Raw genomic sequence first — 25,562 nt, 5'->3', positions numbered from 1 at the left:
CTAGAAGAGAGTGGTTAAAAGTTGGGGTGATGGTGGTGGAGCAGCATGTTCTGTTAGAATATCTCAAATGATACAGATGTTTGTGGGGATGTTGGCCGGTATGTACACAGAGGGTAATGAGAACTGAAGTAATGTTGAAAGGCATCATTATATTTGCAGAAAAATATGGTGCCTTGTAGAGGTGTGAAATCACTGGGTATCAAATTTAGGAATGCTGAAGTCAGGAGAGTTTCTTTTGGGAGATGAGTGGGTTACTATGAGAAGGAGGGTGAAAGGACACTGACTGCTATTTGCACGATGACATGGTCTGATTGAGTGGCCTGACTATAAACATCATTGACTCTCTGCAAAGTAGGAACAGGTTGGTTAGCAAGCATGTTTAGGCATTTTCCTCAGCTTTGAGGTTGTGAAGGAACAGCGGACGGAGAGGAGCTGTATAAAAAAAAAAAATTAAAAAAAAGGGGGGGGTGTACTGCAGTGGGTGGATGAGATTCAGGTTGATCTCCCCAAGAAGTGGGGTGGTGTGGGACAGTGGAAACTGTGAGATAGGGTGGTAACTACAGTGTCCACTTCAGAAAAGCAATGGGCTGTTTTGGGGAGAGGGTGATAAATGGCCAAAACACTGGTTTTGAATGGGGCAATTAACAGGAACAAGAGGTACTCAAGTGATGAGGGAAGCGGTTGTTGCTGAAACTGGAGAGATACAGAATTGTTAGCTTTGAATACATACAATTCTAAGGTGTTTACACAATGCACAACAATATGACAGGATCAGTTTGAAGGGACCAGTGACTACCTATTCCTTTGCCAATAATCTAGGTCTCAGTGATAACTGTGAAATAAAGGAACGTAAGTGTAATTCAAGCACTGCATAGGCACAAATATTGAAAAGTGCTAGGTGTAGAATAAAGAACTATTAAGAGTAAAGAAAGGGAAGGCTTTATTACAAAAAAGAAGCCTGAATTCGGACCAGGAACAGGGTGGAAAAAGTGCTCCCTGCCTCATACATAAGGATTGGACTACCTTCTAAAGGTTACGATGGGGAAGAAGTGTGATTAAAACAAAGAAAATAAATTAACTGAATATATTCTGTACACCTTACAACGAATTGGTATTCCATTAATCCAGCACTCAGTTTTTTTTAAAGAAATTCTGTGAGAAATCATGGTCATCAGCACAACTTGTGTTAAGAAAACACATTACCTTCTGGTGTGTCATCTGAACAGCTATCCTCCTTCGACTGGTCACTTTTTTCATCTGTGTTGTCCATGATACTGGAAGTTCCCTCGGGTGCTGGTATTCTTGGAAGAAAACTTTCACTGTCCCTGGTCTCATTTGGTAGGATTGCTGGGCCAAGATCAAGTGGACAGTCATCAAGGGACTCATGGGCAGCTTGAGCATCCATATCACATTGCACAATAGCATCGGTCTCCATTGGCCCCAGCGACACAATTTCTTGCAAGACTACATCATCCTGGTAGGAGGAGGCAGCAGAAAGTGAGATGGACATCTCCGAGCAGGGAGGGATTGGCTGTAAACAAGGCATTTTCTCTTCCACATCTTCAGCCTTTTACATAAATAAAAAAAAGGGGAAAACAGGTATTTTTTTTAAGATTCTTAAAATATGACCCAACAAAATGTTTAAAAAAAAATAAATTACCAGCTCTCTACCTTTTTAGTACTTTCTACAGCATCCATTCCCAGACTGAATTCTCCTCCACTATCCCTAAATTCAGAATATTCTTTGATCGTTTTGCGGCCAACACCTTCCTCGCTTTTTACTGTATATTGCAGGATCTGAATGTATGCAGCATTGTCTTTTCTTATTATTGGCATGTCTCTGTGCACAAATCACACATTTTAATTGCAACTCGTTCTTGGTCTCCTTGCCTTCTGTTGCTCTCCATAGATTTCTCTAAAATGACATACCTCTATTCAGTTCTTTTTCAACCTTCTCTGCTATGCTCATTGTTTCTTTTCTTCTTCTCAACTACAATAGTGACTTACTTGCCAAAAAATGTGTTCAATGTGTTAAATCACTTCCATATCTATCTGCAACCTTGCTTGATTCCAACTTTGGCAATCCACGTCACCCCTTGTTATTTACTCTTTCAAGTTGTTTTCAAACTATTTTCTGCTCCTCTCTCAAAACTCACAAAAAACGTTTATCTATACACCCTTTCAACCTTCCAGACCATTGTAACAGTCTCTTAATATGCATCACTTTGCTTTTCTAATTTTTCAATTGTGTATCCGGTTCTCAAACTTTTAGAACCACGACACAATTTTTAGAACAAACTTTTGCGACCCACCTAGCTTTGATAGACGTGAGGCAGGCAATATTTTAATGTAATTAAGGCAATGTGTGGTGGTGCACTTTCATTAGCAGACAGCACACTTTCAATTGAAATGGCCAATTAAATTTGCAGTCATACCGTTTTACTGATATAACTATACTGCACACAAATGTGTGAAAAATGGGTTTCCGCGAATATTCATCATTTCTGCATCAAAACTAAAGTGTCTTGATTTGTTTTGAGCCAATTAAAATCTTTGTTCAAACCTTAACTTCAAAATTACAAAAAACGTGCTTCATTTTTGCTTTCTTAACTACTGAATGTGTACAGCTCATTTGCAGGTATTTACATTTTACTGTGGCTAACATAAAATGACATGTTTCTGGCTTTACTTTCACACACCTGTAACCCATTGCTGCATAATTCACTTTACCTTTCTTTCTCTGGCTGCAAAGTAAGAGGAGTTAGTAAACACCAATCCCCATGTTAAAAAAATAAGCAGTGATTGGTCACAAGACATACTGACATTTGACCTCTGTCTTTGATGTGCAGCAATTATGACAAGGTAAATTTCGCGACCCACCAAAAATCAGCATGCCACACATAGTTTGTGTTATTTTGGTCAAATGCCTTTAAACATAAAAAATAAATGATTGTACTTAATCTAGTCTGCAAATCTGCATCACCTCCCAGGCCTTCACCCGTAAGAATCAGAAAATTCAAAACTGTGACCTCCTGAATCAAACATTATGGGCCTCCCAGGATGCGGAAAACTGTATTTCCTAAAACAGGTTTCTTTTTGTAAACAGTAGGCAGGAAAATGAAAGGTCCAGCACAGAAACAGATTACAGAATATAACCAACCATGAATGTATTCAGGTTAGACATACAATCAGCGGCCGTTTCTTTCAGAGGGCATTGGGGCACCACCTACACAGACTTCTAGGTTTTGTGGAGGGTAACTGCTAAGCACAATTACCATCCACATAACACTTAAAGCCTGTGAACCCCTCAGTGCCTGTCTGCCTCTCGAGACTCATCCTTGCGACAGACAGGCTGCCAGTAACCTTCCAGATGAGCAGATGGACTAGTGCGCATGTGCCACATCGTATTCGCTTTTTTAGGGTTGTGTCTGCAAGTGTATGCGCTACGCATTGTGTCTCGCTTGCAAACTCTGATGTGTTCAGAACAGGGCTTGGAGCCCGCCTGACGCTCATCATTTGTTGGTTTGTGTGGCACTCTTCTTTAAAGCCTCGTCATTTATCAAGGCACGCCTGCCATCACCTTTGTTTCTCTGTCTGGAGCAGGGATCAAGCACTAATTGATGCATCTCAATCAGTGCCTATCTGCTGCTCCCGATGTGCTCGAGGTACTAGTTGTTGTTTTTAACTTCGAGTGCTCCGCAAACAGAATGCTTGTGACTGGCAAAAACGTGCCCAGGAGGCACAAAATTGCACACTTGTATTTTTTTAAAGCTAAATGTATTTTATTTTGCCATTTGCTATTTGTCTTTTCTCATTTTCTTCTCATGTTTTTTTGTTTTCGCTCCTGTGCGCTGTTGTCAAAGGATGACAATTAACTTGTTTCTTTTCCACTGGCGAGGTTTAGCGTGGCCTTTAAGTTTCCCAATTCGTTAACTTTGTATGGGCTCCCGACCTTCACACAGGCAAGCTTTTTCTTTGCATGACAAGATACTTTTCACACCCATCAGACACAGCCAAGACTTTTTCTTGTGCGAGTTAATCTTGTATTAATATAAAGTCTTGCAAGTCATAATTTTCACACAAACATGGTGAAAGCGTACAAGTCCAAATTTAGCAAAGTTAAAAGTTGTACATAGAGCTGTTGGAGAGTTATGAAACCGGCACATCCTGTATGGGAAGGAGCTGCAAGCAAGCCTCCCTCCCACTTAAGACCTGTGTACAGGGTTTAGCTGATGAAAACTGCTGCTGCTAAATGTATTTGATGCATTGACTAGACTCGGTAACACATACTCTGCTCTGTGTCTGCCTTATTTCCGGGATTGATTCCAAATTTAACCCTATCTTGCTTCTACAGTTTACAAAACTCAGCATCCTATAGGCATACAGAGGCTAGCATAAATAAACTCAGCAGTCCCAATGAGGGACCTTCGCTCAAGTCTCTTGGGAGGCTTAACATTTTTGTATGTGGCACCCTAGATTTGAAATGCTGTGGCACCAAGTATCTGTATACACCGGTTTTATTTGTTGCTCAATCTTTGCATTTTTAAAGTTACCGGATTTGTTTTTATTAGTTTGGACTCTCTATTTCCCCAATGTGCCCAAAGGTGTAGCTCTCATTATGCAGCAGATAAAGCTGTACTGGCGCCCTGAGATGCCCCATTTATGGCCATCTTTTACACCCCCCACCCCCATGTGGGCCAGAGGGTCTGTTTCTTTGCCTGGATTAGGACCAATGGCACTCTTGCTACACCATTTAGTTTCTCTTACATGGCAAATCTTGATATGAACTAATTAGTATTCTAAAATGTCTCTAAGGTACTTTGCGAAATGAAGTATGACTGCACCCAAGTGTAGATTAGCTTGGTAATATTGCATTATGTGTATTCATTCATAGAGTGCTTGTCCACCTCAGGGAGCCTCTTGGAGCTTCTGCATAAGGTACACTTACTTTAATAACCTTGGATGAGCGAGAAGGGACACACCCAGTTTTGCATCTGTGACAAAAGCTCAAACACAGCTTTCTGCACTGGGCGGGCCCTGGATTCACTGGGCGGGCCCTGGATTCACTGGGCGGGCCCTGGATTCACTGGACCACCAGACTCTGCTCCACCCCTTTGTGTTTGTCAGAAATGTTGGCAATTAAGTACTTAGCGGTGAGACTGTATCGGCACACCAGCGGGGTCACTTCTTCCAAGGAGTTGTACTTCTTTTTAAACAAATATTTTATTGTGTTATACTTAAGCACGCCAAAAGACACAGCAGTTCCTTAATCATTACTACAGTCAAACAATGTTTTTTTATAGACACTGTGTGTATATAATATGTGACTGTTGATTGTTATTTGCATCAATCTTCGCTCAATAACAAATTGGTAACCAGGTAACGACAGAAACACATTTCGGGCTGTCGCTGGGTCATTACCAACCATCATTTATTACGATTATTAAATGCAGCATTATTCATGCCAGTTCCTACGGATTTGTCTTTCCCTGTTCTGTTTCTGGTATGGAGGCAATGATGATGTCCAAAGCTCTCGTTAAATCTATTTATCCTTTTCCCCTCTGAACTATACATGGAGAAGCACACTCTTGTTTAGCCGATTTCGTTATTTCTATGTGCCGCTGACATTATTTTTATTTGCGGTTTTGCTAAGATCAGGGCTAGATCAATAAATTTAGTGGTCAATTTCTAACCCTTGTGGCATTTGAGACATGTTTCAGGCAATTTTATTGTATTTATTTTGGTCGCCATATTAATCAGTTCCACCCCTTTCCGCCAAAATTCTGCCAGGTTGTCTAGCAGGTGGCAGAAATATGGACTCATTGCAGCACATTTAGGACATCAGACCTCCATCTCAGGGCACATGTTATAATCCTCATAGATGTCATAAAAGACCTGGGTATGTAGTACGTGTCTATCAATCAGAGGCGTGCATTCCTTGGTATTTTTAAGTCCCCTCTCAGCACTGCCTCCCACTTCTTCTCACTTAGGGCCTGATTTAGATCTGGGCGGAAGGTGAATACTCGGTCACAAACGTGATGGATATTGCATCTGCTGTATTACGAGCCGGTTACAGCCTATGGACATCCTGATACGGTGGACGGGATATCCCTCACATTTGTGACTGAGTACTCCATCCGCTGAGATCTAAATCAGGCCCTTACTGTTTTTTTCTATGTCTGTTGCCCAGCTATCTCTTAGTACACTGTGAACATTTGCTGTGCCCCGTACAGTACCATCACCGCTTTGTTTCTACCATTTGTTTTTTCAGAGTATCTTTAATCCCGGATGTTCAGGGGACTTGTGTGTGCCCTGATCTACATTTCTCATTCAATATCACTTTTATTGCCCCATATAGTAGAAAATGCCCCCTTAGTAGCTCATATCACTAACATTCTCAAGTTTCCTTCGTGTTCCCACTGCATATACGTTAGCCACTATATATCCAGGCCATTCCCCATTCATATTCTAAGTGTAACCCAGGACTCCCAACCCTGCTAGCTTTGTAGCTCTGTAAGTGGCAGTGCCGAGGTATGCGTCATTCAGGTGTCTGTATGGGTTAGTGTCCTGGGCCAGCAGTATTAAAACCCTAATCAAATAATTGTCCTCATGTTTCACCCCTTTGGTTTTAAAAAACATTGCAAGTATATTTATAAGTAACGGGGTGACAGGCACAGCATTCCCGTTGGTGTGCTCCTGCTAATCTATCCATCTTGTGACCCACTGCAGCTGTCCCGCTCAATAATGTAACTTTTGGGAGTGGCCATTGCTTCCTCTTGTATAGAGAACTGAAGTTTGTTCAGCGCTATTCTATGTATGCCCAAGCCCCATATTAACTTCAGCAATGTGATGTGTTTATCCCTTCTCCTTTCTCTTGGGATCTTAGGTGGGATAGCAGTGAGTAGTGCAGCAACCTTGGTATAGTCACTATCTTTGACAAAGTTATTCTTGCTGCCCCCTAGAATGCAACATTTCCCCTCACTGCCACCAGCGCTGGCCTTATTTTCCATTTTCTTAGATCACTTTTCGATCTGTAGATTTTTACCCCCAAGTAACTTATAGAAGTGCTCTCCCACTTTAGCCTTCTGGCCTGTTGAGGGATTCCCTCATTTCCATTTTGTTGACTTATTTGCACCAGTTGACTTTAAGCCCAGAGGCCACGCCATCATTGCCCCGTCCAAAGCCTTCCACCTGTCTACTACACATATTATATCATTTGCTTATTCTAAAATATGGTGCATTAATGCTTCATCTACGATACTGCTAAACATCCTCTCCTTCTGGATTGTACAGGCTAAATAAAGGTTTTACTGCTGCAGTGAACAATAATGGGATCAGCCTTGTCGGATCTACTGTCCAACTCCTTGTTGCCCACAAGATTATCTGCCTGGTTCTGACCCTGCAGTGGCGACGGCATACAACAGCTTTGCCACCATGCCCAAGTGAATTTTCCCCATGACCACACATATGTATTCTCACCACAGTGATTCAAATCCTTTCTAAATATATTTTGAGACAATGACAGCATTTGGGTGGGAACCTTTGAAAAAACCCAAAGAGTCAAAGGAAATCTCCTGATGTTTATTACCGTGTTACGCCACTGGATGAATCTGCTTTGATCAGAGTGTATTAGTTAAACCATATGTGGCATGATTTTGGAAACCAATATTTAACTTGGTATCTTGTAGTAATAACTTTAATCTTAACTTTATAGTCTAATTTTTTTTAAAACCACATACAAAATAAAATCCAATACCATATAAACTGAGTTCAATAAACCACAAATATGCCTTCTTAAGACTGAAAACTGTGTCTTCTAAAAACTGAACAGTAAGCATTACATTTACAAACAACAATCAGACACCCGTCGTTTTCATATCCCTCCCCGTCGCTAAAGCTTCCCATCTCTTAGCTGCTTGAGACAAACAGTTAATTATGTGACCATTTTTGGGGTGGAGTCCTTGTATCAAAACAAGATTGCCTCCATGGCAGTTCTAACTCCCTCACTATTAAAGACAGGTTTCAGGTACTTTTCTATGGAGGGCAGAGAAGAAAGAAAATGTGCTGCAAGCATTCTGACCCCACAAGATCTGGCCAGCACAAACTGTCGGCTCTTCGATGCGTGTTCCATTGACCATCAACCTGTTAAAATGGTACGTAAAAAAAGTCGAAAACCTAGGTATAGTTTGTGTCATTAGTACCCATGTTAAAGTCAATATATAGTTGTTGTGTCAGAACATTATACCAGTGTGTATTTTGTGCTCTTATATTCACTTGTTGTCTCAAAATCCTGTAGACAGCTAGCTTATTTCCTGTTTTAGCAATGCCCTACGGGCTGGCTTGGACATTTTGTAATTGTCCGTTAGATCCAGCAAATGATAGTTGGACAAATAAGCCTTGGAATATTCTGCTAGCAGTGCAGCAGTAGTCGGTGTGGACAACTTTCTTAATATGGATCTTTTGAGCATCATCCTCTGCTAAATTGCAATCAATAAAAGACATGTACTATCTAGTTATCTGTACTTAGCAACAAGAGAGGCCTGTACGATGTCCGGAGTCCCAGTGTAGGCAATCTTTGTTTTTCGGGGCTGGCAAACCAGGCCAGAAGATGACTTGCTTTGTCTTGTTTGCCATGGAATTTAACTAGATATTCTCAATTGTCAAAATGTCTGAGCTGATAGGGAGACAGGCCAGCTTTTCTATCTTTTCTGCTATATCATCTTGTAGTTTAGGGTATCCTTGTCTGTCCTTTTCATTTCTTGCCACTTCTATTCTTGGTTTTCTGCTTCCCCTCACAGTGTAGGCCTAACTCTCACCATAGGTTTGATACATTGTCCTCTTATTACGACCATAAGGGCCTCCCATTCTACTAGTTTGGATGACGCCTTCCCGGAGTTGTCTCTAAAACAGTGTTGCATTTATTCCCTATTAGTATGTTTAAAGACTTGGTTGTCTTGAGCTTCTGCCCCTTCTTTTCAGGTTCGGATTTGTGACTCTGACCTCCCCACTGTGAGGTCATGATCAGAGCGTGTTTAGGTCAAATACTTTGAGTGTATCACCTCGGCATGCACCTGTGGGGATCAAGCAAACCTATCAAGATGCGCATGTAAATTACGCACACCAGAATAAAAAGAACAATACCTAGTGTTGGGGTGAGGGGTTCTCCTAGTGCCCACTTATCTCTATTGTGTTACCCAGTAATTAATTAAGTTAGTTCTAATCACCACAGATATAGGTCACTGAGGGTATGACCTATCCAGGTCTATGTCAGTTATACACTTAAACACTTAATGGGTAATTGGTGAATTATGTCAGTTGCTTGAGAAAGGAAAGTAGGTTGATCTGTTTTTGGAGCATATACATTAATAAGGGTAATATCTCTTACCTTCACCCTGCTACCCCCTATGAAGTACCTCTCCTCTGCATCACAGATTTAGTTTTGAGCAGGGAGGGCACTCCTGGAATGATCCATAAAAGTACCGCCCTGTCATAGGCTGAGAAGTGCATGCAGTAAACTTATCCTGGACACTGTTTCTGCAAAGCAAGGCTTTCTGCTTTCATTAGGTGTGTTTGCAACAGGAGTACAAGCTGTGCTCCCCTTCTGTTTATATATGTGTAAGGAAATGCCTCCTTGGCATGGTTGCCCCCTGACTTTTTGCCTTTGCTGATGCTATGTTTACAATTGAAAGTGTGCTGAGGCCTGCTAACCAGGCCCCAGCACCAGTGTTCTTTCCCTAACCTGTACTTTTGTATCCACAATTGGCAGACCCTGGCATCCAGATAAGTCCCTTGTAACTGGTACTTCTAGTACCAAGGGCCCTGATGCCAAGGAAGGTCTCTAAGGGCTGCAGCATGTCTTATGCCACCCTGGAGACCTCTCACTCAGCACAGACACACTGCTTGCCAGCTTGTGTGTGCTAGTGAGGACAAAACGAGTAAGTCGACATGGCACTCCCCTCAGGGTGCCATGCCAGCCTCTCACTGCCTATGCAGTATAGGTAAGACACCCCTCTAGCAGGCCTTACAGCCCTAAGGCAGGGTGCACTATACCATAGGTGAGGGTACCAGTGCATGAGCATGGTACCCCTACAGTGTCTAAACAAAACCTTAGACATTTTAAGTGCAGGGTAGCCATAAGAGTATATGGTCTGGGAGTCTGTCAAACACGAACTCCACAGCACCATAATGGCTACACTGAAAACTGGGAAGTTTGGTATCAAACTTCTCAGCACAATAAATGCACACTGATGCCAGTGTACATTTTATTGTAAAATACACCACAGAGGGCACCTTAGAGGTGCCCCCTGAAACTTAACCGACTATCTGTGTAGGCTGACTAGTTTTAGCAGCCTGCCACAAACCGAGACATGTTGCTGGCCCCATGGGGAGAGTGCCTTTGTCACTCTGAGGCCAGTAACAAAGCCTGCACTGGGTGGAGATGCTAACACCTCTCCCAGGCCGGAATTGTCACACCTGGCGGTGAGCCTCAAAGGCTCACCTCCTTTGTGCCAACCCAGCAGGACACTCCAGCTAGTGGAGTTGCCCGCCCCCTCCGGCCAGGCCCCACTTTTGGCGGCAAGGCCGGAGAAAATAATGAGAATAACAAGGAGGAGTCACTGGCCAGTCAGGACAGCCCCTAAGGTGTCCTGAGCTGAGGTGACTCTAACTTTTAGAAATCCTCCATCTTGCAGATGGAGGATTCCCCCAATAGGGTTAGGATTGTGACCCCCTCCCCTTGGGAGGAGGCACAAAGAGGGTGTACCCACCCTCAGGGCTAGTAGCCATTGGCTACTAACCCCCCAGACCTAAACACGCCCTTAAATTTAGTATTTAAGGGCTACCCTGAACCCTAGAAAATTAGATTCCTGCAACTACAAGAAGAAGGACTGCCTAGCTGAAAACCCCTGCAGCGGAAGACCAGAAGACGACAACTGCCTTGGCTCCAGAAACTCACCGGCCTGTCTCCTGCCTTCCAAAGATCCTGCTCCAGCGACGCCTTCCAAAGGGACCAGCGACCTCGACATCCTCTGAGGACTGCCCCTGCTTCGAAAAGACAAGAAACTCCCGAGGACAGCGGACCTGCTCCAAGAAAAGCTGCAACTTTGTTTCCAGCAGCTTTAAAGAACCCTGCAAGCTCCCCGCAAGAAGCGTGAGACTTGCAACACTGCACCCGGCGACCCCGACTCGGCTGGTGGAGATCCGACACCTCAGGAGGGACCCCAGGACTACTCTGATACTGTGAGTACCAAAACCTGTCCCCCCTGAGCCCCCACAGCGCCGCCTGCAGAGGGAATCCCGAGGCTTCCCCTGACCGCGACTCGTTGAACCTAAAGTCCCGACGCCTGGGAGAGACCCTGCACCCGCAGCCCCCAGGACCTGAGGGACCGGACTTTCACTGGAGAAGTGACCCCCAGGAGTCCCTCTCCCTTGCCCAAGTGGAGGTTTCCCCGAGGAATCCCCCCCTTGCCTGCCTGCAGCGCTGAAGAGATCTCTCATAGACTAACATTGAAAACCCGACGCTTGTTTCTACACTGCACCCGGCCGCCCCCGCGCTGCTGAGGGTGAAATTTCTGTGTGGGCTTGTGTCCCCCCCGGTGCCCTACAAAACCCCCCTGGTCTGCCCTCCGAAGACGCGGGTACTTACCTGCAAGCAGACCGGAACCGGGGCACCCCCTTCTCTCCATTCTAGCCTATGTGTTTTGGGCACCACTTTGAACTCTGCACCTGACCGGCCCTGAGCTGCTGGTGTGGTGACTTTGGGGTTGCTCTGAACCCCCAACGGTGGGCTACCCTGGACCAAGAACTGAACCCTGTAAGTGTCCTACTTACCTGGTAAAACTAACCAAAACTTACCTCCCCCAGGAACTGTAAAAATTGCACTAAGTGTCCACCTTTAAAACAGCTATTTGGGAATAACTTGAAAAGTATACATGCAATTTTTATGATTTGAAGTTCCTAAAGTACTTACCTGCAATACCTTTCGAATGAGATATTACATGTAGAATTTGAACCTGTGGTTCTTAAAATAAACTAAGAAAAGATATTTTTCTATATAAAAACCTATTGGCTGGATTTGTCTCTGAGTGTGTGTACCTCATTTATTGTCTATGTGTATGTACAACAAATGCTTAACACTACTCCTTGGATAAGCCTACTGCTCGACCACACTACCACAAAATAGAGCATTAGTATTATCTATTTTTACCACTATTTTACCTCTAAGGGGAACCCTTGGACTCTGTGCATGCTATTCCTTACTTTGAAATAGCACATACAGAGCCAACTTCCTACATTGGTGGATCAGCGGTGGGGTACAAGACTTTGCATTTGCTGGACTACTCAGCCAATACCTGATCACACGACAAATTCCAAAATTGTCATTAGAAATTGATTTTTGCAATTTGAAAAGTTTTCTAAATTCTTAAAAGACCTGCTAGGGCCTTGTGTTAGATCCTGTTTAGCATTTCTTTTAGAGTTTAAAAGTTTGTTAAAAGTTTGAATTAGATTCTAGAATCAGTTTTAGTTTCTTAAAAAGTATTCCAACTTTTAGAAGCATAATGTCTAGCACAGATGTGAATGTGGTGGAACTCGACACCACACCTTACCTCCATCTACAGATGAGAGAGCTAAGGTCACTCTGTAAACTAAAGAAAATAACAATGGGCCCCAAACCTACCAAAATACAGCTCCAGGAGCTTTTGGCAGAGTTTGAAAAGGCCAACCCCTCTGAGGGTGGCAACTCAGAGGAAGAGGATAGTGACTTGGAGGACAATTCCCCCCTACCAATCCTATCTAGGGAGAACAGGGTCCCTCAAACCCTGACTCCTAAAATAATAGTCAGAGATGCTGGTTCCCTCACAGGAGAGACCAACACCTCTGAAATCACTGAGGATAGCCCCAGTGAAGAGGACATCCAGTTAGCCAGGATGGCCAAAAGATTGGCTTTGGAAAGACAGATCCTAGCCATAGAGAGGGAAAGACAAGAGATGGGCCTAGGACCCATCAATGGTGGCAGCAACATAAATAGGGTCAGAGATTCTCCTGACATGTTGAAAATCCCTAAAGGGATTGTAACTAAATATGAAGATGGTGATGACATCACCAAATGATTCACCGCTTTTGAGAGGGCTTGTGTAACCAGAAAAGTGAACAAATCTCACTGGGGTGCTCTCCTTTGGGAAATGTTCACAGGAAAGTGTAGGGATAGACTCCTCACACTCTCTGGACAAGATGCAGAATCTTATGACCTCATGAAGGGTACCCTGATTGAGGGCTTTGGATTCTCCACTGAGGAGTACAGGATTAGGTTCAGGGGGGCTCAAAAATCCTCGAGCCAGACCTGGGTTGACTTTGTTGACTACTCAGTGAAAACACTAGATGGTTGGATTCAAGGCAGTGGTGTAAGTAATTATGATGGGCTGTACAATTTATTTGTGAAGGAACACCTGTTAAGTAATTGTTTCAATGATAAACTGCATCAGCATCTGGTAGACCTAGGACCAATTTCTCCCCAAGAATTGGGAAAGAAGGCGGACCATTGGGTCAAGACAAGGGTGTCCAAGACTTCAACAGGGGGTGACCAAAAGAAAGGGGTCACAAAGACTCCCCAGCAGAAGGGTGATGAGACAACCAAAACTAAAAATAGTAAAGAGTCTTCTACAGGCCCCCAAAAACCTGCACAGGAGGGTGGGCCCAGAGCCTCTTCACAAAACAATGGGTACAAGGGTAAAAACTTTGATCCCAAAAAGGCCTGGTGTCATAGCTGTAAACAGCATGGACACCAAACTGGAGACAAGGCCTGTCCCAAGAAAGGTTCCACTCCAAACTCCCATCCAGGTAACACTGGTATGGCTAGTCTCCAAGTGGGATCAACAGTGTGCCCAGAGCAAATCAGGGTTCACACTGAAGCTACTCTAGTTTCTGAGGGTGGGGTGGATTTAGCCACACTAGCTGTCTGGCCGCCTAACATGCAAAAATACAGACAACAACTCTTAATTAATGGGACTAGAATAGAGGGCCTGAGGGATACAGGTGCCAGTGTCACCATGGTGACAGAGAAACTGGTTTCCCCTGGCCAATACCTGACTGGAAAAACCTACACAGTCACCAACGCTGACAATCAGAGAAAAGTACATCCCATGGCAATGGTTACTTTAGAATGGGGAGGGGTCAATGGCCTGAAACAGGTGGTGGTCTCCTCAAATATCCCAGTGGACTGTCTGCTTGGAAATGACCTGGAGTCCTCAGCATGGGCTGAGGTAGAGCTAAAAACCCATGCAGCAATGCTGGGTATCCCTGAACTGGTGTGTGTGAAAACAAGAGCACAGTGCAAGGCACAGGGTGAAAAAGTAGAGCTGGAGTCTGGAAAAATGGCCCAGCCTACCAAGAGAACAGGAAAGTCAGTTGGGAAACCAACTGCAACACAGCAAAAGAAAGGGAACCTCTCTTCTCAGGAAGAAGTTCTGCCCTCTGAGGGAACTGAGCCTTTGGAGCTTGAACCTTATCAGGTTGAGCTCTTAGGCCCAGGGGGACCCTCAAGGGAAGAGCTGTGTAAGGGACAAGAAACCTGTCCCTCTCTTGAAGGCCTTAGGCAGCAAGCTGCTGAAGAGTCCAAAGGCAAGACAAATGGAACACATAGGGTCTATTGGGAAGATGGGCTCCTGTACACTGAGGCCAGAGACCCCAAACCTGGTGCCACTAGGAGAGTGGTAGTGCCTCAGCTGTTCAGAGAGTTCATCCTAACATTGGCCCATGACATTCCCCTTGCTGGACATTTGGGACAAACCAAGACGTGGGAGAGGTTAGTCAACCACTTCTACTGGCCCAATATGTCCAACATGGTTAAGGAGTTTTGCCTCTCCTGCCCCACCTGTCAAGCCAGTGGTAAGACAGGTGGGCATCCAAAGGCCCCCCTCATTCCACTTCCAGTGGTGGGGGTGCCCTTTGAAAGAGTGGGTGTGGACATAGTTGGTCCACTGGAACCTCCCACGGCCTCAGGAAATATGTATATCCTGGTAGTAGTGGATCATGCTACCAGGTATCCTGAAGCTATTCCCCTTAGGTCGACTACTGCCCCTGCAGTAGCCAAGGCCCTCATTGGTATCTTTACCAGAGTGGGTTTCCCTAAGGAGGTGGTGTCTGACAGAGGTACCAACTTCATGTCAGCATACCTAAAGCACATGTGGAATGAGTGTGGAGTGACTTATAAATTCACTACACCATACCATCCACAAACTAATGGCTTGGTTGAGAGATTCAACAAGACATTAAAAGGCATGATCATGGGGCTCCCAGAAAAGCTCAAAAGGAGATGGGATGTCCTCTTGCCATGTCTGCTTTTCGCTTACAGAGAGGTGCCACAGAAGGGAGTAGGATTCTCACCCTTTGAACTTCTGTTTGGTCATCCTGTAAGGGGACCACTTGCCCTTGTTAAAGAAGGCTGGGAGAGACCTCTCCATGAGCCTAAACAGGACATAGTGGACTATGTACTTGGCCTTCGCTCTAGAATGGCAGAGTACATGGAAAAGGCAACCAAAAACCTTGAGGCCAGCCAACAGCTCCAGAAGTTTTGGTATGACCAAAAGGCTGCACTGGTTGAGTTCCAACCAGGGCAGAAAGTCTGGGTTCTGGAGCCTGTGGCTCCCAGGGCACTCCAGGACAAATGGAGTGGCCCTTACCCAGTACTAGAGAGGAAGAGTCAGGTCACCTACTTGGTGGACCTGGGCACAAGCAGGAGCCCCAAGAGGGTGATCCATGTGAACCGCCTTAAGCTCTTCCATGACAGGGCTGATGTGAATCTGTTGATGGTAACAGATGAGGATCAGGAGGCAGAGAGTGAACCTCTCCCTGATCTTCTGTCATCAGACCCAAAAGATGGCACAGTAGATGGAGTGATCTACTCAGACACCCTCTCTGGCCAACAGCAAGCTGATTGTAGGAGAGTCCTACAACAGTTTCCTGAACTCTTCTCCTTAACCCCTGGTCAGACACACCTGTGTACCCATGATGTGGACACAGGAGACAGCATGCCTGTCAAGAACAAAATCTTTAGACAATCTGACCATGTTAAGGAAAGCATCAAAGTGGAAGTCCACAAGATGCTGGAATTGGGAGTAATTGAGCGCTCTGACAGCCCCTGGGCTAGCCCAGTGGTCTTAGTCCCCAAACCTCACACCAAAGATGGAAAGAAAGAGATGAGGTTTTGTGTGGACTACAGAGGGCTCAATTCTGTCACCAAGACAGATGCCCATCCAATTCCAAGAGCTGATGAGCTCATTGATAAATTAGGTGCTGCCAAATTTCTCAGTACCTTTGACTTGACAGCAGGGTACTGGCAAATAAAAATGGCACCTGGAGCAAAAGAAAAGACAGCATTCTCCACACCTGATGGGCATTATCAGTTTACTGTTATGCCCTTTGGTTTAAAGAATGCCCCTGCCACCTTCCAAAGGTTGGTGAATCAAGTCCTTGCTGGCTTGGAGTCCTTTAGCACAGCTTATCTTGATGATATTGCTGTCTTTAGCTCCACCTGGCCGGATCACCTGGTCCACCTGAAGAAGGTTTTGAAGGCTCTACAATCTGCAGGCCTCTCTATCAAGGCATCCAAATGCCAGATAGGGCAGGGAACTGTGGTTTACTTGGGACACCTTGTAGGTGGAGGCCAAGTTCAGCCACTCCAACCCAAGATCCAGACTATTCTGGACTGGGTAGCTCCAAAAACCCAGACTCAAGTCAGGGCATTCCTTGGCTTGACTGGGTATTACAGGAGGTTTGTGAAGGGATATGGATCCATTGTGACAGCCCTCACTGAACTCACCTCCAAGAAAATGCCCAAGAAAGTGAACTGGACTGTGGAATGCCAACAGGCCTTTGACACCCTGAAACAGGCAATGTGCTCAGCACCAGTTCTCAAAGCTCCAGATTATTCTAAGCAGTTCATTGTGCAGACTGATGCCTCTGAACATGGGATAGGGGCAGTTTTGTCCCAAACAAATGATGATGGCCTTGACCAGCCTGTTGCTTTCATTAGCAGGAGGTTACTCCCCAGGGAGCAGCGTTGGAGTGCCATTGAGAGGGAGGCCTTTGCTGTGGTTTGGTCCCTGAAGAAGCTGAGACCATACCTCTTTGGGACTCACTTCCTAGTTCAAACTGACCACAGACCTCTCAAATGGCTGATGCAAATGAAAGGTGAAAATCCTAAACTGTTGAGGTGGTCCATCTCCCTACAGGGAATGGACTTTATAGTGGAACACAGACCTGGGACTGCCCATGCCAATGCAGATGGCCTTTCCAGGTTCTTCCACTTAGAAAATGAAGACTCTCTTGGGAAAGGTTAGTCTCATCCTCTTTCGTTTGGGGGGGGGTTGTGTAAGGAAATGCCTCCTTGGCATGGTTGCCCCCTGACTTTTTGCCTTTGCTGATGCTATGTTTACAATTGAAAGTGTGCTGAGGTCTGCTAACCAGGCCCCAGCACCAGTGTTCTTTCCCTAACCTGTACTTTTGTATCCACAATTGGCAGACCCTGGCATCCAGATAAGTCCCTTGTAACTGGTACTTCTAGTACCAAGGGCCCTGATGCCAAGGAAGGTCTCTAAGGGCTGCAGCATGTCTTATGCCACCCTGGAGACCTCTCACTCAGCACAGACACACTGCTTGCCAGCTTGTGTGTGCTAGTGAGGACAAAACGAGTAAGTCGACATGGCACTCCCCTCAGGGTGCCATGCCAGCCTCTCACTGCCTATGCAGTATAGGTAAGACACCCCTCTAGCAGGCCTTACAGCCCTAAGGCAGGGTGCACTATACCATAGGTGAGGGTACCAGTGCATGAGCATGGTACCCCTACAGTGTCTAAACAAAACCTTAGACATTGTAAGTGCAGGGTAGCCATAAGAGTATATGGTCTGGGAGTCTGTCAAACACGAACTCCACAGCACCATAATGGCTACACTGAAAACTGGGAAGTTTGGTATCAAACTTCTCAGCACAATAAATGCACACTGATGCCAGTGTACATTTTATTGTAAAATACACCACAGAGGGCACCTTAGAGGTGCCCCCTGAAACTTAACCGACTATCTGTGTAGGCTGACTAGTTTTAGCAGCCTGCCACAAACCGAGACATGTTGCTGGCCCCATGGGGAGAGTGCCTTTGTCACTCTGAGGCCAGTAACAAAGCCTGCACTGGGTGGAGATGCTAACACCTCTCCCAGGCCGGAATTGTCACACCTGGCGGTGAGCCTCAAAGGCTCACCTCCTTTGTGCCAACCCAGCAGGACACTCCAGCTAGTGGAGTTGCCCGCCCCCTCCGGCCAGGCCCCACTTTTGGCGGCAAGGCCGGAGAAAATAATGAGAATAACAAGGAGGAGTCACTGGCCAGTCAGGACAGCCCCTAAGGTGTCCTGAGCTGAGGTGACTCTAACTTTTAGAAATCCTCCATCTTGCAGATGGAGGATTCCCCCAATAGGGTTAGGATTGTGACCCCCTCCCCTTGGGAGGAGGCACAAAGAGGGTGTACCCACCCTCAGGGCTAGTAGCCATTGGCTACTAACCCCCCAGACCTAAACACGCCCTTAAATTTAGTATTTAAGGGCTACCCTGAACCCTAGAAAATTAGATTCCTGCAACTACAAGAAGAAGGACTGCCTAGCTGAAAACCCCTGCAGCGGAAGACCAGAAGACGACAACTGCCTTGGCTCCAGAAACTCACCGGCCTGTCTCCTGCCTTCCAAAGATCCTGCTCCAGCGACGCCTTCCAAAGGGACCAGCGACCTCGACATCCTCTGAGGACTGCCCCTGCTTCGAAAAGACAAGAAACTCCCGAGGACAGCGGACCTGCTCCAAGAAAAGCTGCAACTTTGTTTCCAGCAGCTTTAAAGAACCCTGCAAGCTCCCCGCAAGAAGCGTGAGACTTGCAACACTGCACCCGGCGACCCCGACTCGGCTGGTGGAGATCCGACACCTCAGGAGGGACCCCAGGACTACTCTGATACTGTGAGTACCAAAACCTGTCCCCCCTGAGCCCCCACAGCGCCGCCTGCAGAGGGAATCCCGAGGCTTCCCCTGACCGCGACTCGTTGAACCTAAAGTCCCGACGCCTGGGAGAGACCCTGCACCCGCAGCCCCCAGGACCTGAGGGACCGGACTTTCACTGGAGAAGTGACCCCCAGGAGTCCCTCTCCCTTGCCCAAGTGGAGGTTTCCCCGAGGAATCCCCCCCTTGCCTGCCTGCAGCGCTGAAGAGATCCCGAGATCTCTCATAGACTAACATTGAAAACCCGACGCTTGTTTCTACACTGCACCCGGCCGCCCCCGCGCTGCTGAGGGTGAAATTTCTGTGTGGGCTTGTGTCCCCCCCGGTGCCCTACAAAACCCCCCTGGTCTGCCCTCCGAAGACGCGGGTACTTACCTGCAAGCAGACCGGAACCGGGGCACCCCCTTCTCTCCATTCTAGCCTATGTGTTTTGGGCACCACTTTGAACTCTGCACCTGACCGGCCCTGAGCTGCTGGTGTGGTGACTTTGGGGTTGCTCTGAACCCCCAACGGTGGGCTACCCTGGACCAAGAACTGAACCCTGTAAGTGTCCTACTTACCTGGTAAAACTAACCAAAACTTACCTCCCCCAGGAACTGTAAAAATTGCACTAAGTGCCCACCTTTAAAACAGCTATTTGGGAATAACTTGAAAAGTATACATGCAATTTTTATGATTTGAAGTTCCTAAAGTACTTACCTGCAATACCTTTCGAATGAGATATTACATGTAGAATTTGAACCTGTGGTTCTTAAAATAAACTAAGAAAAGATATTTTTCTATATAAAAACCTATTGGCTGGATTTGTCTCTGAGTGTGTGTACCTCATTTATTGTCTATGTGTATGTACAACAAATGCTTAACACTACTCCTTGGATAAGCCTACTGCTCGACCACACTACCACAAAATAGAGCATTAGTATTATCTATTTTTACCACTATTTTACCTCTAAGGGGAACCCTTGGACTCTGTGCATGCTATTCCTTACTTTGAAATAGCACATACAGAGCCAACTTCCTACAATATGCCTCAACTTTGTACTTCTTAATCATACTGTTGAGCCCCCTCACATTCTATGTTAGGAGCTTAATTTTCTCTTGCTCCTGTATCACTGGTGTGCATCCACAGAAATGAATGCGCCTCAGCCCAGCCCTGAATCATTGCAACCCTTGTGAGGTGTATGACTTGATGCTCTCCACCAGGTGACTCCACTAGCCAGATCATCCACCTTACCAACTGCATTATCCACAGAGCCCAATTCAACCATTACAACATAAGTTTCCCAACTCTCTTCTCCCCAAGACTGAAGGCCAACAAACTGAACACAAATTCAGAAGATTAGATTGTATTGTTGCCTCCACCTAACTCTTCCAATGTTGGGTCAGTGACATTGGTGGAATGCCAGTAAGGAAAAATGGAAATAAGGAGGACATTGACAAAACAGGTTGAATGGCTACAACTTTCACCCCTGACCCCCTGGAACCACATTGTCAGCCGGTTCTCGTCAAATGAGGTGAGCATTATTGGCTCCTTTCCTGTAACGTCCAGGCTCTCTTTGAACTGGTTCTTGGCTCATACAATATCATCTGCTGTGCCTGGAGTGATTATGTACATGGACGGAATGTCATCAGAATGATGAGATGATTTATAGTTACAACTTGAGCCCATCTAGTCTCCTGGAGTTTTTGGGGCTCTATGCGTGTGTGGGCTTTCTTTAAGGTTGGCCGCTGCAGCCACTGCTAGTTCTCTTTAACGTCGGGTTTGCGGATGCGTCGGCTGGAGCACCAGAGTTTTCCTCGTTTTCCATGTTTCCTCCTTTGCATTCATGCTTCTGTCCACCTTGAATTATCATTGGCAGTCATTGTTTGCTGTGCAATCCATTCTCAGACTTCCTTTTGGGTCGATGAAGCAACAGGTGCCCCGCCATCATAACTTCCAACGTAGCATGAAACGGCAGGGCATATCGCACTCCCACCTCTGTCATTTCTTGGCCTAAAAAAACGAGGACTGTTGAGATTGCACAGTCGTGAAATTACTGTCCTTAGCCCTGAGCTGTCCCTTGTGTTGTGTTGGCTGCAGTATATAATCTCTATCTCAGAAGTGTAGTAGTCTCACAACCATTGGTCTTGGCAGGGCTTCTGTTGGGGGAGGCCCTAATTGTATCCTGTGGACTCTCCCCTGTGCATAAAACTGTGAAAGGCCCTCCGGTGCCACCTAATGCTTTAGCCAGCAAATATCTCACCAAACGGTTTCCTTAATTATTTTTTTTGCAGTAGTCCAGTAGCTCTGATGTTATTGCCCTGGACCTTTCCTTCCAGATCTTCAGCACTATACTCAAAGTAGCACGCTCTTTCAGTCAGGTCATGCATTTGCCTTAGTAAATCTTCGGTGGTTGGGCTGTTTCTTGTTTTGCTCATTCTTTCAACTGCTTTAATTTGGGTTTTTGGCTGCAATTTCAGATCTTAAGCTATCTTGTCAATTTTACTCCCTACGGAGTCTCTTGTAGAATTAATGCTGGCAAAATAGTGTTCAGTTTATCCGTTCCCTCTGTACTGCTTCATATCCATTTCCTGATAGAGGGAGTGATTTGTAAGGGTCTTGCCTGTTGGGCAGCCCCGGCTTCTTTGTTTTGGTATCCCACCCCGTGACTGTTTATCTCAGCCTCAGCCTTTCACAGCACTCCTACGGCACTAGCTTCTACAGTATTCCCAATGCTCCTTTTACAAGCCCAGTCTATGTAAGGACCATGTTCTCTGCAGCAAGACAAGTTCCTATTTGGTTCTCTTGTCCAGCTTCACCGCTAAAACAATATACAAGGAAGCAGGCCATGAAGATGGTGGAAAAAGTAAAAGAGTGGAGGATGAGGAGAAGGAGGATATGGAAGAGAAGGGTACTGGGAAAAACAAAATGAAAAGGGGAAAGACCAGGAGAATTCAGAGTGTTGTTCTGGGCGTCCAGGGTGCAAAAGCACAAGGCCCGCATTCATCTAACCTGGGCTGGACTTAAGGGTCAGGACAATCTGCAAATGCAAAGCGTCTCTGCAAGATCAGATGCTTTTATCTCTCATGCCGCCACTAATGACCCTCTTTGTAATGCATGAGCCTGCCCACAGTTCCAGGGAAAGGGGGGCTAAGAGGTGACAATTAGGTTTTTGCCACCATTTGCTCACAACAGGCAGGGCGAGAAACCTGCACTCCTGAACACAAACACTGTGTGCAGCTTCTCACTCAATCTGAGAAGCATCAACTTCTTGCCTTTCAACCACCCTTCACAATTGAGCTGGCCGATTCAATCTCACCCACATATCATCCTGACAAATGATGGATGTTTCTTTGACGGTATTTCCACTTAACCACTAACAAATGGTGTACGCTTGCTAGATCCAGCTGACAACATATAACGTTGAATGTTTCCGTTAATTACAGATGCTGATCATTGACATCTATTGGTGTTCACTGAGGGCATTTGATATTTACAAGTATAGCGTCCTTGTCCTTTTCTCTGTTGCACACGTGTGGTACTGTAAGTACCCAAAAACCCACATATCCTAACCGGAGCCAGTAAACCTCATTTATAAACGGTGAAGTGGAACTTCTTCCAGTGCAGACAAGTTTCAAGTGCAGCAACCTGTTTTATAAATGGCAAAAGCGTTTACCCATGTTCATTTGCAAGAGGTGTCTTGGATTCGGTCTGTCTTTTATCCAGTTATACCCCTATTTATGCATTTATTACATGTAGGAGTTTTGTATGCAGCCAAGTAGCAGTTAATAGGGCATGATTTTCACCCAGTCCATCTTTTCACCCAGCCACGCTAGGCATTCTGGGATTTGTAGGCCCGTGATGATAATGTGAAATTGGAATCCAGATGATTTGGACACAGAAAACATGCGTTTGCACAGAACTCAACAATGGAGCAGAGATGGGGAAGAGATGAGGAAGAAAAGGAATGAAGGGGTGTGCAGAAGATAGAGTCCTCTGCAATGGGTGGGTAGCTGACACATTCCCCGAAATTCATGATGTATGCTGCATCTGTCTGCTGGCACGCTTGTCCCAGAGATTCAAATACTGTCCCATGGACAAGTAGTTGTTTTATTAAATTCCACATCCCTGTTATGTCCTGACAAATTATCTGTATTGGATTGCCTATATTTGCCAGCTTTCGGTAAAAAAAACGTTTTATCCAGTTTGCAAGTCATTCGCCTGGACAAACAACGGGCTCCAGTTGTAAACTTTGGGGAAGGGAACCCCTGCCGTGCTTTTGACGTGCTCTATGCTCTTGTGATTTCAGGGTTAGAAGATGTGCAGCTTCCATTCTGGGCCTTAGAGTCCTGATGGAAAGTGCAGCACGTACTGACTACAACCAGAGGCCCAGAAAGGAAGAGCAGCAGCTATCGGTCTGGTCTGCTATGGAAGCTGCAGTGTTGCTGGAACAAGTTACAGAGTGGGAGATTTGCCATCAATGTTACATTACTGAAATGAAGGGGCTTATGAAAAAAGGGTAGCACAAAGAACGAGTGTTGCACATGACTTCTAAACCTTCTTGCTTTCTCAAATTTGCTTTAAAATGCACCAATAGCCCACTCTTGCTTGCAAACATTTTCTATGGTGAAGAACCTATGGTGATAACCCTCTTCAGATCCATTTATGTCGGTTGGGGTCACTCACTTGCTTCTTACACTCGCCTCAACTTTTAAGCCCCATCACTTCAAAGTGTCACCATCCACCACTGCATACAATTACACCGACACTTGTACACATCCCATCTCTGTCCTTCCATCTTGATAAATAATACTAGCTCTCTCCGGCACATACTCCTTCAACCAAAATAGTGATTCACATGAAAGGTCACACCAACTGATGTATTGGTACCCTGCAGATGAAAAAGTTTCTTACCACTAACCCTAGTTGTCTAGAATTAGAATATCCATTGAAGCTTAACACTGAAAAGTCCCATCCACGCACAGGTGTCTGGAACACTTTCACAACAGACAACTTCATCATAAAAAATCATTTAAAAGGCACACCCAATTTAATTAGCTGGCACTAATCAGAAACAGCTAATTCAGATTTTAAAAAATGGGTTGCTGAGTTTGCTTTTTACAAATGTATTTTAAGGGAGAACAGTCAAGAAAATGAACGATCGCCTAAAGCCGACTAGAGTTAAAATAGGGCACTGCACCCTTAGGAAAGCCAGCAGCAAGTAGAACTCCATCAGGCCCTCTACGGGCAGCTGCTTTTTCATTTTTCAGTCCCTTTACTATCCTTTTTCACTTTTTTCTGAAAGAAATCTGAAATTTGTTTTACTGTTTATTTTGATTTAAGAATGAAAACTGTTAAACTATTTTCAGTATTTCTTCACAGAATTACTTTAAAATTTTGAGACATACCACTCCTGTGGAATGACGTACAGAGTGAAGTCACATCATACAATGTGACCCGCCTAATGTACTCACACAACAGTGGAGAGTGAAATGTGTTACAACACTGCTCGTTATTTCTTTGCCTCTGTCCTTTCAAAAGGGCTGAGAACAATAACATTGGCCACCTAATAGCAATTTTTTCTTTTAATCTGAATTGGCTATTTTTAAATGAAAAATCAACTACCAACAGACCTGCAGGAAGCACTACTCCTGACCACTGACAAATACGAGATCCAACTATTTTTCTGACAAGCGTCTCTTCACCGTCACTGACTAAAGTACACACAATCAGCTTCATATTCACAACGACAGAAGAAAGTAGGTTACTTACTTGCAAAGGGCTGGAAAAATACTAGATCCCCTCCACCTCGAGCACTGACAAGTGCCTCTTCGCCTTCACCGACCAAAATACCCACAAGTGCCTGTGTCTTCACAGCTTCACAACACGAGATAGAAAGTTACTTGTAAAGAACTGACAAATACCAGATTCTTTCATTCTACTCCTGTGCTGAGAAGTGTCTCTTCATATTCACTGACCAAAATACAATCTCCCGCTTCTTCACAGCTTTACAACAGAAGACATTAAGTTACTTACCTGCAGAGGACTCAGACATGGGTATTTTCACCAAAATCATATACTAAAGCATGTCTAGTGGAACCCAGAAATGCTGCTTGAAAAATTAAATTTTATACTATTAAAAACACACAAAAGTGGCAACATTGGGATATTGCGGCATTACCCATTTAAGGCCATTGAGTCTGCCAGGTGTGGGGACAGCGGCTGCAGGGCTCAAATCTGTAAGTCCTCCCTGTTGACACATCTACTGACGTGTTCCAAATCTGAATTTAACGAAAGCAAAACTTGGTCCTTTCTCCCTTACTAACAAAACAGTACATGTCCCTGTTCTTCTGCAGTCCGGGAACCTTTCTGACTGTTATTCTGAGTAAACATCTGAGATGGTACACCCTCAAAGGAATAAAAGATGGAGAAGAGCGAAATATGATTTTATAATCTGTAAGGAAATGCCTCCTTGGCATGGTTGCCCCCTGACTTTTTGCCTTTGCTGATGCTATGTTTACAATTGAAAGTGTGCTGAGGCCTGCTAACCAGG

The 25,562-nt window shown here is 45.2% G+C and overlaps 1 protein-coding gene across 4 annotated transcripts in view; it reads right to left on the bottom strand.

Moving 5' to 3' along the window:
- USP19 (ubiquitin specific peptidase 19) overlaps positions 1-25,562 on the bottom strand; it is a 458,230-nt gene that overhangs the window by 325,111 nt on the left and 107,557 nt on the right. For all 4 annotated transcript variants that reach the window (XM_069206188.1, XM_069206190.1, XM_069206191.1 and 1 more), the window contains one exon: positions 1,204-1,567. In XM_069206188.1, the coding sequence (XP_069062289.1) occupies positions 1,204-1,567 (364 nt within the window). The remainder of the gene's footprint in view (positions 1-1,203; positions 1,568-25,562) is intronic.

Source organism: Pleurodeles waltl, chromosome 9 (assembly GCF_031143425.1).
Source record: "Pleurodeles waltl isolate 20211129_DDA chromosome 9, aPleWal1.hap1.20221129, whole genome shotgun sequence".
NCBI classification, from domain to species: domain Eukaryota; kingdom Metazoa; phylum Chordata; class Amphibia; order Caudata; family Salamandridae; genus Pleurodeles; species Pleurodeles waltl.
The sequence above is the reverse complement of the archived record's forward strand: the minus strand, read 5'-3'. Positions and strand labels throughout refer to the sequence as shown.